General features: G+C 45.9%; 1 protein-coding gene across 6 annotated transcripts in view; it reads right to left on the bottom strand.

Annotated features, from left to right (window-relative positions):
• Window positions 1–1,605: 1,605 nt before the first annotated feature.
• The window catches only part of raraa (retinoic acid receptor, alpha a), a 132,226-nt gene continuing 115,132 nt past the window's right edge, over window positions 1,606–18,699 (bottom strand). For all 6 annotated transcript variants that reach the window (XM_084039619.1, XM_084039618.1, XM_084039621.1 and 3 more), the window contains 7 exons: window positions 16,504–16,652; window positions 10,547–10,688; window positions 5,253–5,413; window positions 4,946–5,122; window positions 4,654–4,858; window positions 4,285–4,443; window positions 1,606–4,179 (listed from right to left, as the gene is read on the bottom strand). In XM_084039619.1, coding sequence (XP_083895745.1) covers window positions 3,983–4,179; window positions 4,285–4,443; window positions 4,654–4,858; window positions 4,946–5,122; window positions 5,253–5,413; window positions 10,547–10,688; window positions 16,504–16,652 — 1,190 coding nt within the window. In that variant the 3' untranslated portion in view covers window positions 1,606–3,982. The remainder of the gene's footprint in view (window positions 4,180–4,284; window positions 4,444–4,653; window positions 4,859–4,945; window positions 5,123–5,252; window positions 5,414–10,546; window positions 10,689–16,503; window positions 16,653–18,699) is intronic.

Raw genomic sequence — 18,699 nt, 5'->3', positions numbered from 1 at the left:
AGCTCATTAATAGATTTGTTTGGCTTCAGTCAGAGTGGACATAAACCAACTCACTGTCATAACCTTGACCTCGGCTTAGTTTATGGCGTTGAAATCGAACACCTAATAATCTTTCCTCAAGATTATTTTTTATCTGAACATTACTTGATAACTTTTGAATTATTATTACTGGACCAGCTCCTCTCAGAAAAAGCTACTTCTTTCGGTGTATCGGATAGAGCTATAGCGTAGTTTAAGGAAGTGATTCCATTCCACCGATCTTTAATTCAATGATTCTCTTATAGATTAATCTGGAAGCTTACTGAGAACAACTCTCGACTCTGTTGCTCCTCTAAAAAAGAAAATGGTATAACTTTCCAACTCGTAAAGTAAAACAAAAATTTGGTAATCCTGAAATCATCTGGTGCTCCATCAAACTAGAAGAATCCCGCCTCGTCTGGCAAGACTTAAAACACAAGAAGGCTCTAATGCCAGAGCAGCCTACTCATCTTTAATAGAGGAAAATAAAAACAACCACAACAATCCCTCATGTTTGAGATGGATCCAACTGCTTGTCCCCATGGACTACTACTGTTTTAAAAAAACTACTAATAATACTACCAACACCAAATGCAGATGGAACCCAAGAGCCTGGTCTGCTTTAGATTTCTGCCTCAAAGTCTGTTTTTTTCTCACTGTTGCGCTGTAATGCTTGAACCTGGCTGATGTAATTGACTCTGAAAATGATGAGTGTTCTAGTCCTACTCAATGTGTAAAGTGTCCTAAAATAACTTCTGTTGTGATATTACACTATAAATAACATTGAATTGAGACAATAACCTAATGTGAAAGAGCCATCATTATCAGTTGGTTATTTCCTCCCATTAGATGTAAAAATGTTTGTTTAAAATGTTCATAGGCTAATAGTTGCAATGACATGATCTCAAAATTAACCTGTTAATACATGACTGAGAAGACAAATTGTTCAGTACTAATATTTTTTGTGCAATGCATACAGCTTGTGTCAATATGTGATTTGAGACAGGTTGTCCATCCCGTCAGGGCCTTGTCCTGACCATCAAGTAACAATTACTCTAATGGGACGTCTCTGACGTCATCCCATCTTATACATTCTATTGTGTTTTCCTTAAAGTGAGTGTGTGATTACAGGGTAATGGCAATTGCTAAAACATAGTCATAAACCGCAATACATCCAAAGTATGGACCATTAGCTAACATTAGGCACCACAAACTACTGGTTGGAGTAGAACAAGTAAGGCTGTGCCTGCAAAATCCCTGAGGGTACTAATTTGAGCATGGGTGTGTTTGCACTGAATACACTTTTCAGAGCGAGGATGTTATTTCTTTTTCAATAGTTACAAGGTTTCACTTTAACCCAACATTAACGTTGTTTTGATTAAGGTCATGGCCATGAAGGTTCTGCTATTTATTCAGTGGGTAAAGGCAAATGTGCAACACTGAATTTAAATAAGAGTGACCCGTTAACCCCACTTATACGTTTCTTCAAAGCCTTCTGATTTTCCTCGAACTCCTCCTCTCTATGTGTATGAAGTATGAAACCCTCCAGAGGTCACCTATGTAGCAGGGAATGAAAAGAACACCACACATGAACAACTCTTTTAATATTAAATGTTGGTTTTATTTTTTATCTTTTTTTGCTGTTTTTTTTTTTTTCCAAAGTCGCTTGATAATCTTGACAAAATTGCAACATATTCCATAATTCTCAAACCGACGGTGTGTCTGTTGCTATTCCAGATTAGCTGTGGAGGGAAAAGTTGTGCGCTGTTCTGGACAGGTGAAGTCCTAAATGATGAAAGCAGCTTTGACCATACACGTAAAATGAACACATGAACGACTCGGAGAAGAGACGCCACACTGGCATCCTATGTCTTAACGTTGCAGGGTCAGGGGAAGTGTCACTCTGCACAAGTCCTGGTCTGCCAGGCCGAACAAAAAAAACAAATAAGTGAAGAAAAAAAAATTCAGGGGCTCAGTAGCAGAAGTATGTGTATGTGTGTGCATCTGTGGAGGGTCAAGGGGGTGCAGCACAGGACATAGAACAGGCCAAGCACACAAAATGATTCCTTCCTGAGACATTGGCGTGTGTACAGTAATGATGGTCTAGATGAAACGTGTGTGTGTTAACGGTGAAGGCGTTTTGGCGTTAAGTGAGTCACAGGGTGCGAGGTTGCTCTGGATCCGGCGAAAAAAGTCACATATTCGTTTCTACCACAGGTTGCCAGGGAGGGGGGGGGGGGGGAGATTTGTGAGGACTTAGTTGACGAACATCACATTTGGGACCTTCACTTGCCTGACCACTGACAGAGGAGAGGCATCACTACAATCTAGTCTTTTCCCATCCACTACAGATTATTGATCCATTCAGACTACCGAGAATCACGTGTGTTTAATACAGTGTGTATGTACACCATTCTTCACATTTTCACTGTCTTTGAGGCTGAGCCGTGGCTCACTTGCGCCTGGCGGGCGACAAGCGGCGTCCGGCTCACCGTTTTTTTCAGAAACACCATCTCTTGCTGCTACATGGCCAAAAAAAGCTATGCCCCGACTGGAGTGCTACTTTGTCATTCTACTGTATGTAAAAAGAGTTTTTTTAAAAGTGAAGGGGGCGAGGGGAGAGGTTGAAATTGTCTGTGAAAGCCACATTCTGAACAGCCAGTGATTGGTTGAGGGTCTGTCCAGTATTTAGTAGGACACAAAACATGAAAGAACTTCCTTCAGTAAAATGTGCTCAAATGTCTTTTCTTGCGTCACAAACCTATAAACAAAACACATAAAATGTATTCTTAAAAAAAAAAAATCAGGTGAAGCCTAAAACTCTTCATAGTTTTAAAGAAATGAATACAGCTTATATACACAAACTCAAAGGCTACTTAAAATACACCTTAATAATGAATCTTCATTAATTTGATTTCTTGAAAGGACCTGTGACCATATCATACAACCAAGTTCATACAATCATTTTTTTTCCATTCTCCTGGAAGCAAATAAAAAAAAAAAGAAAGAAAAAAGGAAAACAAATCCAACCTGGAATAGTAGGTGATATTCATTGCGACTTGTTTTCTGTGCACATTTGTGTGTGTGTGTATGTGTGTGTGTGTTCGTTTGTGTGTGTTTGCATGTGTAGACTGGAGAGACATTTCAATATCTCTTGCTTTTTGTTAATTGGAATAATGTACAAATGTGATCAAACTGAAAGGTCTCTCTCAATACTCTTGATGGGTATGAAAAGATTCAAACGGTGGAGGAGTACAACAATTTCTAATCTCAGAAAACATGTCCTCATTTCAACCTGCCGTTCTGTTCTGGACATGTCAATCACAATAGTTCCTTAACTTTTTCTATATATATTTATATATCTTTTGTACGAAATCTGTTGTTTGAAGTTGGAAAAAGAGAAAAGACCCCAAGTCTTTGAGGAGGAGGGGAGGGGGGGGTCTTTTGACAAGTCCCAAGCTTGCAGTCTGCCTCAGAGTACAACAACAAAAAAGTGTCTGGTGTTCGTCAAGTCAGTCTGTATGTCCTCGATCATATATTTGTCCCGCGGCGCTCCGCACACTCTCTGTTCCGTTCGCAACTGGTCGCCACTCTATCCAGATTTGTTTCCATTAGTCTTTTTGGAGAAAAGGTGGAGAGGGGAGGAGCAGCACTTGAGGGGGAGAGTGGAGGGAGACGCAGGAGTCATCAGCAGTGTTTACGGTGTGGTCTCTCAGAAGCATCCTGTTCCCCCGGCCTGCCCCGGCCTTGCCCCCCCCACACATCGGGACGGTGCTCCAGAGTGAGGGAAAGCAGATGAGGAGGTGGGGATTTGTGTCGTAGGAGGAGAGGAGGTTGGCTCTGCCAGTCTCCCGTGTTCAGCAGTCAGGGTCAAGGCCCTCCCCCCCCTTCACCCCTCCTCTTTAGAACGTCGAGGGAGGAGACAGAGAGCATCGTGAGGAATAAGAAAAAGGTGGGGCCGCAACTACGGCGATTGTGTGGCTGGACTGCTTTGGGCAGAGCTAGGGGAAAGACTGGGGCTGCAGCTGCCTGGGGGGGCGCCACTGGGCCGGCCGCCTGCAGCCCCGCTTTCCAGACCTTCTGAGTTCTCCAACATCTCCTGAATGAGAGGGGGCATGGAGCCAGGGATCTCCATCTTCAGGGTGATGACGCGCTCAGCTCCTGCAGGGAGGGGATGAAGAGAGTAAGTAAAGATCGTACAAAATACATTTTAATGTAATCTCATTCTCTTAAAAAAAACACTTGTGACTAGTGAGAACCACGGACCTTTAGCACTGATGCTTCTAAGATCAGTGATCTTCATCAGCATCTTGGGGAACATGTGCGGTTTGTGGGGCCTCCTCCTCCTCACGTAAATCTTCAACGCCTCCAGGAGGGGCTCCTGCAGGATGTCCACCTTCTCTGCCTGTTCCAAGTCCTGACGATCTGGGGAGAAGTACGGGAGGAGCGCAGAGACAAACGGGTCAACCATCTCCTACTGTCATAATCACAGTTAGCCACTAGGTGGTGCTCAACGAAAGAGCACAGCAGAGCCACCCCACCGCTGTTTTTCATCCAAAGACAGGGGGCACTTAACGTTTTTAATAAACAGCTAAGATTCTGTCTGTCAATCGGCAAAGACGAGGCCTGCCGTACCTCCACACAGCAGACAGATGGCGCTGAGCAGCCCCGTCTCTGCATCGTCCATCTCCAGAGGAAGGAGCTGGTTGGCGAAGGCAAAAACCAGGTCGGTGAGGGGGCCGAAGCCGGCGTTGTGCATCTGGGTTCGGTTTAGCGTGAGTCCATCTGAGAAGGTCATGGTGTCCTGCTCTGGTGTGTAGCGTGTACAGATCCGGAGTATCTGATGACAAAAGAGAGACAATCGGTTAGGAAATTGAACCAATCCTCTACTTTTGTGAATACATAAATGCTGTGCTGCTGTTCTTACCAGGATGTCCAGACAGGCGGCTTTGAGCAGAGTGATCTGGTCGGCGATGGTGAGCGTCGTGAAGCCGGGCAGCTGCTTAGCAAACTCCACCGTCTTGATGATGCACTTTGTGGAGAGTTCACTGAACTTGTCCCACAGGTCTACGTCCAAGGATACACGTCGTTCTGAGCTGTTAGTCTGCAAGGGGAGGGGGGGTATTTAGATATTTTCAGATGCATTTCCTTACTTCGGCATGCGAATATGAACTACATCGACCAAAGGTCAGCTGTAGGGAGACACAGACTGCCGGTGTGGTGCTACTACTCACCGTAGTGTATTTGCCCAGCTGGCAGAGGGAGGGGAAAGTTTCCTGGTGTGCCTTGCGAACCCTGTCAATCATTCGCTCCGTGTCGGGACTCAGCACGTAGCTCTCCGTGCACTCCTGCTTCTTCTCATCCTTTTTCTTCTTATTCCGGTCATTCCTCACTGCTACAGGGACACGAGGAGAGGAGAGTAAGACTGCTAGGGGTTGGTTTCATCGCTTTAAACAGACAGGCTCATACTGCATTTGCATTTTTAGAAAACCACTGATATTTAATAATATTAATAATAATACTAATATGATTCATGGGTGCCTCAAGGACACATTAAATGTATGTATGAAATAAAAAGAGTCAGTAAAAACAGACCAAACATGAATACAACCTGCAGTGAAAAGGAACTAACGCAGCATTCAGTCAATTCAATCTGTACATAAGGCTTGAAAAGATATTGCAACCGGCTAACGAGCACACCGCCTATATTTCCCACATAATAGCTACCACAAGGTAAACTGAGATCAAGATCAAAAGGCAAAGTCATCAGGGGGAAAGGATGCTCTATCTGCAGCAAACAGCAGCAGCAGCATCGCTTGTGTTATGCTATGCTGGAAGATAAATGTTGTGAGACAGCTCCATCGAGGAAGGGCTATGGTAATGGAGGCAAGGAAAGAAAAACCTTGAAATAATCCAATGTGCTTTCCCCTCCGGGCGATCCGGCTGAGAATAGTGTGCTCACCCCAAATGACAAAAAACACCAGGCGGGGTGTTTAGCATTGGAATCCCATTACAGGGTCCATCCAGACTGGGATGGCTATGACTGGGTTGTGTGTGTGTGTGTGTGTGTGGTGAGGGGGGGGGGGGGGGGATGTGAGACGGGGTGCTCGTTGATAAATAGTGGTGGGGGATGGAGCTATCCATAAGGCTGACAAATTGCCACAGCTTTCATTAGGGGTCCCGGCTAATCTAATAACATAATATGACAAATATCCTGCCTCTAATGGTTTTAAAAGGGCTCGACTCGAAGCCCATACCGAGAAAAACCTTCCAGCATCTCTCTCTCCTACTCTCACGTCTCGCTCTCCCACTCTCTTGGTTATACAACGCACACACTCTTTCCTCCTCTCACTGCGTCCTCACCAATCTCCCCTTTTATATTATTATCCTTAGTTCTTGCACTTTAAATCATCCCCCTTTCCTTAAGTCATCTCTATCAGTGCATCTCTACCTCCCCTCGGGGTACCTGTATTTCCCCTCAGCCGCTGACCTAAGAGCAGATTTTCCTTGTCTTAATCTCAACCTTGACCGTTCAGGTTTTCGAGGTCTCGGGCTGATGGGAGATCAGCGTCTGTGACAGAGGGGTATGGCCCGGGGGCCAGGGAGGGATGCACTACGCGGCGCTGCCGCTCATCCATCAGCCCACAGACGGGCCTCCCTGCCTGGGAGAACATGAAGGGAAGGAGCAAAGAGGGGGCTGGAAGTCTGATGCTGCATGTTACCGCTCAGCACTGCTCGGCACAACACGAGCTGAAGAAGACCCCGCTGTGCACATAGAGCACGGTAATGCATTATTTGCCGACGTTCTATTGGTTCTCACGTGGTAGCCAATGAGTCAATACTATATACATACAGGTGCATGCATGACATTTGACCAGACATGCTAAGCTTAGCACCGAGCTGCTGTAAAGGACGCTTCAATGCATGGACAGAAGGAACCGGGGATCAACCCCCCAACCATTTGTTAAAAGGACAAAGCGCTCTCCCAGCTGAGCTGCAGCCGTTAACACACACATGGACGTGCTGCAGGAAACCCAGAAATACCCTTATTATAGGGTTTGTTATGACATAGGCCCGTTTTGTAATCTGTGTGAATGAAAACAAGCAAAGACTAAAAATGCTTTCCCACTTCCATTTACTTTAATGAGCTAATTAGGTCTTACTTAGTGAAGGAACACCCTCTTAAGCAAACCCTCTGCCTTTTTTTTTCCGAGGCCAGTTACATAAAACTGTAGTAAGCTGCTGAACATATTTGGGCCGGCCCTGCTTGTGGCGCTGATTGGGAATCTGTGCGCTGTCGGCCGCGAGGGGGGGGCGGAGGGCCGCAACACAGTCGATGTCCAATTAATTCACAAATAAAAGTGGGGCATCCCTTGCGCCCAGACATTACCCGCGCTGACAAATTGGCAGCACAATCATAAGCCGCACAACACAATTTAATGAAGTCATTAAAGAACTATTAGGCACGACTGACGATCTGTCATGGCGAATTGCCACATGCAATAACTTGAGGGGGAGGGGGTACTGTAGCGGGGGAGCGAAAATGAAAGAAGAAATACTGCCTAGCTTTTTCCTTTTTTTTTTTTTACTGTGTGTGAACACACACACACACACACACACGCACACGCACACGCACACGGGTGTTTGTGTGCATGCTAACTTCAAGCAATGCATCTTTCAAAATGCATTATGTGTATATTAATGATAATGGGGGAACTTGCATCCTGGATTGTTTGCGGTTACGTGTTCATTGCATAAAAATGATTTACAAGAGGCGCTCGCAAAACGTGTACAGAATACTGTGACGGCACACACACACACACACGCACAGCCATCACTCAATCAATTGTTCTCATAGTGGATTTCAGCCTCAGTGTGCAGTTAATGGACAATTTCTGTTAGCGCCTCGGTGTGTATATATATATATATATGTGTGTGTGTGTGTTTGTGTCTGTATACGACACAGAGAGAGGTGGGCAGACAGGGATAATTCGTGTGAGGAAAATTAAAGCGCTGGCAGCTCGTCCATCACACAGATTAAATTCAATGGAAAGATAAAAATGTCAATGTTCCCCCCTGCTCCTGCTGCTTGCAGCGCAGAGCCACCGTCGACAGTGATGAAACTTTCTCCCTCCTTGTCCTCCAGCCTCTCTCACCCCCCCTCCCCCCTCCCGCTCTCTCAACTCTAGATTTTCATTCTCACTCACACCGAGTTCAATACTCCTTCCTCTCGCAGCCGTCATCTTTCTCCACTATCCTGCCTTTCCGGCTGATGTTATCCTCCCCCTGCGCTGTTTTCCCATCATTCTTTGCTTCATCTTATTTTACTTTTATTACTTTTTTCTATCGCTGAATAACACCTTCCTGGAGGAACATGTGGGCGATAGCTTTATAAGGGGGGGAGGGGATGATAAAGGGAGGGAGGTACTGAGGCATGGTGGCTGGTCTGAACTCACCAACATGAAATCAGTTTCAAGTCTTGCAACTGAACCATAACCAAACAATAAAGACTTCCAATGGAGAAGTTATTTCCACTCATTCCCAAACTTTTTGGCACTTATTTGGTTAAATCTGGTTAAATAAAATAAATACTTCTATAATTTAGCATTTGATAGCTAGTTTAAACAGATATATTTTAGAGGTCAGACATGGTGAAATTTGTGTAAATTTGATTGCAAACTTACTTTTCTCTCATGATTCACTGTACATTAACCTTCATTCTGACCATAACTCCTCTTTACACTGCCAGGCTGATGATAATGTGGCACCAGACTTACAGGCGTTTCCCTTGTAACCCTCCGCTTGCTCCTGACGCCCCCCCACCACCCTCCCCGCCTTCTGATGCCGTCTTGCTTGGCATTACCACCTGGCAACAGGCCTGGCGCTGTCGTCTAGAGGCGTCTGCCGACACACACAAGGTCACCCAGGCGTCCCCCGGCGCCAGCAGGGGGTCCACCTTCTGTGTGTGCGTGTGACAGAGAGTGGACGGTGTCTAAGTGGAGCTGTCCGAGTGCATTTCTGTTCAGGCATTCTTATTCATATCGGTTTGTGTTTGTCAACCTGCGTGTGCATAATTTGAGCGTGTGCATGAAATTAATGCACAAGTAGGCATTTCAGTGTGCGCGCGTGTTCTCATCAGTGTATGTGAAAGGCAGAGGGACCCCCTGCTGGCCCCAGATGGCCAGCCTCTCCTTCCAGACCAGTTTCTCTAGCCAAAGTCACTGCTGAGGACACAAGACGGGCAATTGGCAAACTCTACGCAAAATGAACGCAAGAAGAAAGAGGCACTGAGGTTAAACCAAAATCAGCTGAGAAAAACAATCCATCCAATAATAATCATAATTAAAAGCCTCTATTCCATTCAGAAAACCAACGTGAGCGCTTTTGGCTTGCTAGTACTACTTATTCACCACTAGATGGCTCTCCAACCCCAGTCTATTCCCCCATGGTGTGCTGTGTGCCTCTGTGTGAAAGAGCTGGCTGCTGTGATCTTTCTAACCATGATTAATGGCCCCATTCAAAAGGTAAGGAGCTCAGAGGATAACTTCTTTTACTGTAAGCCACAGTGCTGTGGCATGGGGAGTGCTCTCTGCACTCGCTGCACCAGAAAGATGAGGTAAATAGCGCTGGGAAGACGGGAGGCAGGGAGGGATGGAGCAACAGAGGCTGTCTGCATGTGAGCTTAAACAGGCCTGTGAGAGGAGGAGAGGTCTCTGGGTCTTTTCTTCTTATTAATATGTTCTATTACCGAGCATTCATCGGCATTCATGACTACCATTGTGTGCCCTAAACACAATCTGGCGATGTGTAAAAAGATAGCGAGTGTGTAACAGTGTATAAAAACCCTGCTGGCCTCTTGAGTTCTCTGCGGTCACACCTCTTCCAATTACTTTATCAAGTCTGACTGTGTGTGAGTGTGTGAGTGTGTGTGTGTGTGTGTTCACACAGCCCCCGGGTGCAATGATGGGAGCAGACGCCTGCTCTTTCACTCTCGGCAGGTGAGAACATATTCATCACGGAGGCCTGCCAAGCCTGGCGACACCCTGACTGTTATTGCCAGTCTGCATCACGGCTGCCCTTTGTCTGGCTATTACAGTGAATATTCTCCTCAAACTACGAAGAAGAGAAAAAAAAATCAACTAAAAGCATCAGTGTGTGGGGAATTAATAGTAACGGCTTTCATTTCACTCTGACTTTGTTTTGATAAGCACCAAAGGCCATCGGTTTTATTCTACAGGGAAAGGATGGGGGGTCTCTGCCCAGTGTAGTTGTAAATAAATAATAAATCAAGAGCAACAGTCACACTTGCATCACCAGCAAAAGCTGATATGTGTGTGCATCAATAATGAACGCTTACGCAATGTTGTTAGAGGAACAAATGTCAACAAATGCTGCGGGTTAAGACTTCATGCAGTGATAACAATCAAGCCAAACCCCTCTGGGATTAAACCACTATGATGAGATCTGTGCTCGTCCCTAAGAGCCTTGTGGGAGGCGGTTGTGGCCGACACAGTTTTTTAATACTCACACTCCTTGGACATCCCGACTTCCAGGCACTTTTGCAGCCGACAGTACTGGCAGCGATTGCGGGTGACTTTGTTAATGATGCAGTTCTTCTCCCGGTGACAAGTGTACACCATGTTCTTCTGGATGCTCCTCCGAAAGAAGCCCTGTGTGGCAGAAAGACAAGTGTGAGGGACATGGGACTATTTTCCCCAATAGGGAAGCCAATGGCTAAATTACTTGGCAATAGAGTTGCACTGTTTGCTCTTCTGTGGCCACCCAGCTAGTGGTTATAGATTTATATTACTGCTTTTATTATGCGCTTTGTTTTGCAAACTCTCCCATCATATGTTGCTCATGTTTACACAGAACCTTTTCATTCAGTTTCCAACCCCAAAAATATTGAATGAAATTAAAGAGAAGCCATGTAAAGTATATATGCAGCTGCAGGTTAACGGCTATAAACTACCACACAGTTCAAGTCCTTAAAAGGCTTATTAGTGAGTAAACTGTCAACCTGCTCAGTCAGGCCCACCACAACTCCAACATTCTTTTGGAGATGTTTCAGGTCCAAAGGCTTTTGGGGCAAAAGGCGCAGGGTTACTGGGTGCTACGTAACCGTGGCCTAGTTTACGCAGCCAGAAATAAGCAATTCTAGATCAAGGCCAAGCGTGTATTAGTAGAGAAAGAGACAGAGAGAGAACATAGGCTGTGTTGTGTACTTCCCTTCCCTGCGTTTCCCCTTTTTCAATCCAATGACATTAAAGAAAATAACATCTAAAAATGTAGTGCATGTGCATGAGATGTAAATTATAATGAGCTCATCTTTAGTCACTGAGCTGTAAGGGGAGATCTTTGGGAAGGCTTACTATGTTTTGATTGCACAAAAGCAAGACATAGAAATAGAGCAAATGACCTCTCCCTGATAGAGAAGATGAAAAGCCACACATATACACAAGGCGTCACTTTAGTCCCAATAAAATCTTAACCTAAGTGGCCTGAAACATCCCTTGTGTGTCAAAAATATATAAAAAAAGAGGTTAACAAATCAGCCACAGAGTACTCAGTAATACAGGTCAACGTCAGTATTGATGCGACGCAGTGGGACATGGTTTATGTTTTTGGTGGGTGGTGCTAGCTGGGGAGAGAGGGGCGGTGGGGATGGGGTGTGGTGTGGTGGGGTAGCTGCCAGGGAGCCCCATCCCATGCCGAGGGATTAGCTCTGCTAGCCGACAGATGGCCGCTGGACATAAGCCTGCAATTTGTCCCTCCCGGATCACCAGCCTCCCCTCACATCTCCCGTCCACCAACACAGAGTGGAAGAGAAGCGGGCTTCTAATGAACTAGCGATCGTTTCGATTACATGATAGACTACGCTTCCAGCTGCTAGAGGAAACGTTTCAATTTTCAGGAGGGTCACTCCATCTAACCTCTGTCTGGATTTCATCAAGGTCTCGTATCTGCTTTTCAACCAGTTGTCGCAAAAAGTGCATCCTGCTTTTATTTCCAGTCTAGAAATAGAAGGTTTGGACCCTCAAACAGATACCTATGAACTCAATGCCTCCCATCAAGACTGTGAGGCCTGAACAAAGTGAAGAGAACAGGGCTTGTAGTTTGACGTTAAGTCTAGCTGCTGATGCTGAGGGATAAGTCTCTTGTCTTTGTGTGCGCCTGTGTCATGTGCCCTTTGATCCGATGGTGCCCTGACCCTGACCCCAGTGTCACAGGGGATTGACCCACTCCCTCCTCGCACCACGAGGCTCAGGTGCCCGGTCGGGGAACCTCCTGATTGGCTGCTGCTGCCGGCTCGTGGGGCCAGTCGATTGTTGGCGCCCCTTCCCCCACTCTCCTTCTTTTAGGAGTCATTGCTTCCTGCGGCCCTTAAGCCTCTTTTTGTATCACCGCTTAATCCACCCGGCGACAAGAGCCCTCAGCAGGCCTGTCAGCCACCCTGCAGCGTTCAGAGGAGATGAGAGCAGCAAGGAGAGGGAGCGGGAGAGAGGGGAGGGAAGGGAGCAAAAAAAAGAGGAGTGTAACGGCAACGGCGCACACGTGACTGCATGTGTCATGTGCTCTTGGATTCACGGCCGTCTACCCGGTGTGCGTTGTGAGCCTCGTGCAATTATGAGTGCGTCGGTGCGTACTACTTTGCATGTTCGTGAGGAAATGCTTTATTAAGAGGGAAGCGGGGGGGGGGGGGGGGTCTGGGGTTGGCGAGTTCACGGGGAAGCACAGGAATCCTCTCTTACGTGACTTTCACACTGTGCCCAGATTAAGAGTGCGTTCCCAGCCTCCCACTGCGTCCGTGCATGTGTGCGTGTGTTGGTGCTCCTGCCTCCATTATGGAGCGGCTAATGCTGCAGCCCACACATTAGTAAAGACGGATGCTTGGTAAGAGGGCTGAAAAACGTGGCGAATATGGGGGGGGTAGTCTCGCTGGAAGGGGCAGTTGGGGATTTTGGAAATATGGTCGCGTCCCTCCCATCGCAGCAGATATGGAGTGGAGAGATTGCCTGCTGCGTGCTGCTGTGCCTCCAAGACAAAAACATAAACATGAGGGGGTTGGCATGCATATTTAATGCTTAAGTGTTAATATCTGGAGGGGGGAAAAGGAGTGCAATACCGGTGAGTATGTGCGTGCGGTAGAACTTAAACAACAAACGAATGAGCTGTCTCCAAGTAGCAGAGCTCAACATCTCCCTTCTGTTTCCTCTGTTCGCTGCAGCCCCCAGGAAATGCCTTTGTAGTTTGGCGTGCTGCAGCGAAGCCGACGTTGCTAACCCTCAACTTACCCCGGTCTCAGATGAGACAGCCATATACATTCACATGCCTGTAGTGTTGAATTATTGAGCATGCTATGCCAAGTCATCTCCTCTGAAGTCGGAGATATGGAGAAGGCATCGTGAATTTTTCAAATTAGCACTGCGGCTGTTGAGTGGGCAGACTACCGGTTCATGGACAGGGTACCAGCGGCCGGCGCTAGCTGTCTTGGTAGTTTAAACCACGGTGATAACAATGATTATGATATTACCAAGCAGCTGAATGGTTGTGCTCTTCAGACACGGTGAAATTCATCCTGGATTAAAGCATTCGCACCTTATTTCAGGCCACAGCGTGTTGATGTTAAAGCTTCTGAATTAAGTTGTTTCTAAAATAATATGCGCAGCACAATAACCAATAGCTGATAAACAAAAGCTATTTCCCCAACGTACAATAGCCTCAAAAGGCTCATTGGGGAGCTGACGGAGAGAACAGCGCTGTGATCGCTAAGGAGAAACGACTAATTACTCACATTTACAGCGCGTCTATTGTTCGCCCTCCTTTTATGTTTATCACACTGTGACAGAGTTTCTACCCGACCATTAGCAAGTGTCAGACCGTTGTGCGTTTCATACGTTTGTTAGTCTTTTAAATGCCTGCTTTGTTTGCGACCGACCTTCCCCGACAAACGGAAACCTCGATGGAAGATGAGACGCGACCCGAACGCTTACGACGCAACCACTGGCTCCGCTCGAGGTGACATATGCGTTTACCACAGAACAGATTAAACACTTCTATATTGGTCTAACACACACACTCACACACACTCTCTCTCTCTCACCCGCGGCTGTGATTTAGTCTTATTATCTCACTTATTACCCTATTTAATCAGATGCTATTAGACAATGGGGAACACTGTTAAGAGGACACAATAAAAGCACTTTGGGGGTTGAAATGGCCGCAGAGTTGCTGCGCACCTTTTGGGATCGACGCTTTTTTAATACATGTAAGCACCTTGCAAGGTTTCCCACTGTGCCGAATTGTTTAAAAACAACATAGCAAGTGTTCAGAAAGAGTCGTTTAAAAAAGACAATCATGAAACTTGCTTACATAAGAAAAATGTCTTGCTATTACACATTATCTCTACAAGGGCAACTGCGTGCCATCTTCCATTTCCTCGCTCACACACTCATGCTTCGCCTCTCTCAGAACACACACACATTTCGTCTAGTTTCGACAGCAAAGACTATAATTCCACTGACACGGAAAATCTAATTCTAGACTTTATATGACAGGTGTGAAGTACATAACATACGTAGATGTCTACATGTGTTCGACCTGCCAGAACTTAAAACAAGACGGAAAACTGTATTAGTTTAAAATTTGGAAAATCTATTTGAAAACATTTCAAGGATCTGTTGGACTGAGCAGCACAGCCAGTAGCAGTTTATAAAACGGCACAGAGGTTGGCCTTTCCTCACTTTTTTCAGCTTTTATTTCATGTTTGGGGACCAGGTTGAGATTCATGGAGCATTTTTTGTTCAAGCCTTAAGTGTTTGTGTGGATGAATCCCTGCCTCCCTGTGCCCCCGTCCCTTTGAGCATTCTTTACTCGTTCTCCCCTTCGCCCCCTGCGCTCTGTTGCGCCGACTGTTTTTCTCTCTGTGTCAAGGAGTTCAGCCGTGGCCCCTGTACCCTGTCTGCCTAATCTGCTGCCCCTTCAACCGTCCCGTCTTCTCTTTTTAGCCGTTCATGCCTCCCAGAGCACAGTCTGCTCTCTTACTCCTACCATCTTTCTATCATTTTATCTACATTTCTACATCCCCCTGAGTTCCTGAGCTGTTTATTTTTTCCTTTCCTGCACATATGGCAACACATACAGACCACAGTACAGGCTGCACAGTCGATATGTCAAAGGGTCACCAACAGCACCACCCAGCCTTCATCAAACCCATCCCTCCTCTTGCTATACACAAGGCCGTTCTCAGGAGGAGGATTTGCATGATATCCAAGCAACAACGACAAAAAGCAAGGTTGTCTGTTTGTTCCCATTGTGGATACTCACTGTGTAGTATCCATGTAGAATCTAATGTAATCTTACTGCCAGGTGCAAACTCTCTATCCACGGCTGAGGTTACACAACGCTGGCTCGGCTGCCTTGGGAGGAGTGAGATAAAGTGGCCTGCGTGCTGCTTACACTAGCAGGAGAACATGTATGCATGCACACAGCAACTATCAACTGATAACAGAGCAGATGGGGGCTATAAGGCCTCTTCAGCACCTGTATAACATGGCTGTATTGATAACAGACGGCCGACGTGGACACGTCAGCAAATCTGATAGGAGTAAACATGCATGGCTGACAAAGTTTCACATACAGCACATGATTAGATGCAGGTTCATCATACGTCTTGTTATCTTAACACTGTGCACAGATAAAGGTCGCCGTTTTTAAGTGACGAAACGGGCAATCGCGTATTGTCCAGGTCATAGTGATGATTAGGCAATTCAATAAAGCAGCTAATCTCAGTAAATGATTCCCCATGAACTTTGACTCATTTCCAACATTGAGCTCCAATATACAGGATTCAAAGCATTAAGATAGCAGCAAACACCCAATTGCATTGTAGATAAATGGTGGAGTTGAGCTGAGAATGAAGTCTGCTAGCTTGTTGCTCGCGCTACCAATATTAGCTACTCTGTTGTCACCTATACTGGGCTGTAAGAAATGTGCATGCGGGTAGAAATTCACCCTGTCAGGAGCTGCACTGCCTTAAACCGAGAGTTGAAGAGCTATGAGTGAGGAAGAGCTCTTTAGACCCGAGGCTAAGTCATGACGGGGGAAAAATGCCCCAGGCTTCTTAGAGCTGCGATGTGAAAATCGTATTTTTGTAGATTACAGCACACTCATAATTCACTTTTCTTACAGTAATGTTGAGGTCCCGAGGTGGGTCTTACAGATACTGCTTTTCAAAAGATACAGCTTATATTAATTGATGAAAAAGCAACCATGTGCAGTAACAGAGGATTGAGGATATGATACATCAAGATGTATGGAAAATCGTTGGCTGTGGATTAAAGCATGAGGCCGGTAAAGATTCGCACCTCTACAGCCGCTGAAGACCTGATTTATTTTCCACCTTACAAAATCACATGAAGGTTACAAGATTGACCAAACGTCTTGCTTGCTTGGCAGATTCAGAGGAAGGCCGGGGAGTCTCACCTTGCAGCCCTCGCAGGCGCTGACACCATAGTGGTACCCTGAGGACTTGTCCTGGCACACAAAGCAGGGCTTGTAGACGCGGGGTGGCGGGGGAGGTGAGGGCGGGCTTGGCACTATCTCCTCTGAGCTGGTACTCTGGGTCTCTATCGCTGAGGAGAGGAGAGAGCAACAACAGTGGGGTTAGTGAACGCTATCAGATGGAGCGCTGACAGACATGCGGCATTAATCGATAGCAGTGAGACAAACACAAACTCTCATGTGCACACTAACAGATCTTAAACAACCCGGTCCAGACAGATACACTGCTGCTGACAACATCCAATACAAATCACCAGGAGGGGAACTTACTTACTTCATAGCAATGTGTTTTGGAGGGGGGAGAAAAATGCAAGTGGAGGACAACATTCTTGATCAGACACTTTCAGATCTGCACTCTGAAATGTATTTTCAAAGAGCAAATGCTTTCCCACACACACACACACACATTCTCTCACACACACACACACACACACACACACACACAAAAGGCACCAATGCCTTCATAGAGTATTGGTATTCACTGCTACAATTATGACTGGTGTGTATCTGCTTTCTCCCGATACGCTGCGTTGTGCTTTTATACATTTCTAAATTGTGCATTCTTTTTAAGCATGAATGCTTGAAAATATTAAAGGAAAAACAACTACTTTACCAGTCAAGAGCAACAAATACTGCAGACAAGGCGATGCGTACATCTGACTAATGGCTGGAACTTGTTTACCCCCACAACCAAAACAGATACCTCGTTCCCTCTTATTGAATATCGGACCGGCGAACAGAAAGAGGCTGAATACGCTCCATCTTCATTGAATAAGCACTAATATGAAAAACCGAACAACATGTGAGCGCTTTCGCAGGCCAGGCTCCCATACTTTGTGTGCTTGTAGTAAACAAAATAAGTCCAGGACGGCAGGGAAGTGCTGTTGCCTTCATGTAATATGTATTGGACTTTGACCTCAATATCCTGTGAGTTGCAAAACACGGCTCTTTAATCAAATACAAAAACACACATCCACAGCGGAGACCTGCAGCCTGTGGCCTATGACACACTAAATAAATGTGTAATCACAATTGCAAGTGGAGCCTTTTTGCTCTAACATGTGCGTTTTCATACCAATCCCATTATGATGCCAGACGATCTTATGATCCTTCTGGTTCCTTTCACATCCACACAGGTAAACTGTAAGCACGTGGGCATCCTTGCAGCCCCGTTGCTCCACCCAACATCATCAGCTCAACAAGAGAGGGATTGGGGAGGTTGACAAGCAGCCCAGGAGCCGGCGGCAGCTCAGTGTGTAAATAAGCCATCTATATTTAACAGATTGGGCTGGTTCAGCAGGCCCGTGATACAGCTGGGTACACAATCCACGTCCTGACGCAACACACACAACTCTAATCGCACTGCACACTGGGCAGTATAAAGCCAGGATGGAGTTTTTCTACATCTCTGTCTCTCTCACAAACACACACACACACACACACACACTTTCCGATCCTTTTATAGTGTCTGTGTGCTGGTCTCAGCTTGCCAATCTCCATGCGCTTGCAGCAGATGGTGCAAGGGAAGATTAGATTCAGAACAACCAAAATAAACCAACCTGATGCCCAGATATGTTCAAGGCTTCCTGGAAAAAAATAACAGACAGGAGCAGGGGCGCACCAAAAAATCCAGCCTCTCCAAAGCTCACACGTTATCTCTGCTGTCAGGAGAACACGCAGCGCATCCAAGTGGGTTTCAAGTGACAGTCGACAGTTAAGCTAACAGCAATAAAACTGACACACGGCACAGGCCCGGGATATTAAGACATTTTATATATGAGCCCCACGTGTCATATGGCACTTTCACACCAGGAAGAACCTTTTCAAGCTCTTGGTGTAAATGGGTCAGAAGAGGGGAAACTTTGGACCGCAGTCTGGCATGAGACACCTTTTTACTTCCAGAGGCCTTTTTTGGGCTTATTGAACAAAGATTATTTTGTAAAGAATTAGTAAATGTGTTTGCAGTATCAGGAGAAATGAGAAGGAGAAGGAGAAGAAGAAGAAGAAGAAGAAGAAGAAGAAGAAGAAGAAGAAGAAGAAGAAGAGAGTTCAGATGATGGAGGTCGGAGATGACTGGAGGAATGCAGGGAGGCAAAGATGTGGAAGAGACACAGACAT

Source organism: Eutrigla gurnardus (assembly GCF_963514095.1).
Source record: "Eutrigla gurnardus genome assembly, chromosome: 22".
Taxonomy (NCBI): Eukaryota; Metazoa; Chordata; class Actinopteri; order Perciformes; family Triglidae; genus Eutrigla; species Eutrigla gurnardus.
The sequence above is the reverse complement of the archived record's forward strand: the minus strand, read 5'-3'. Positions and strand labels throughout refer to the sequence as shown.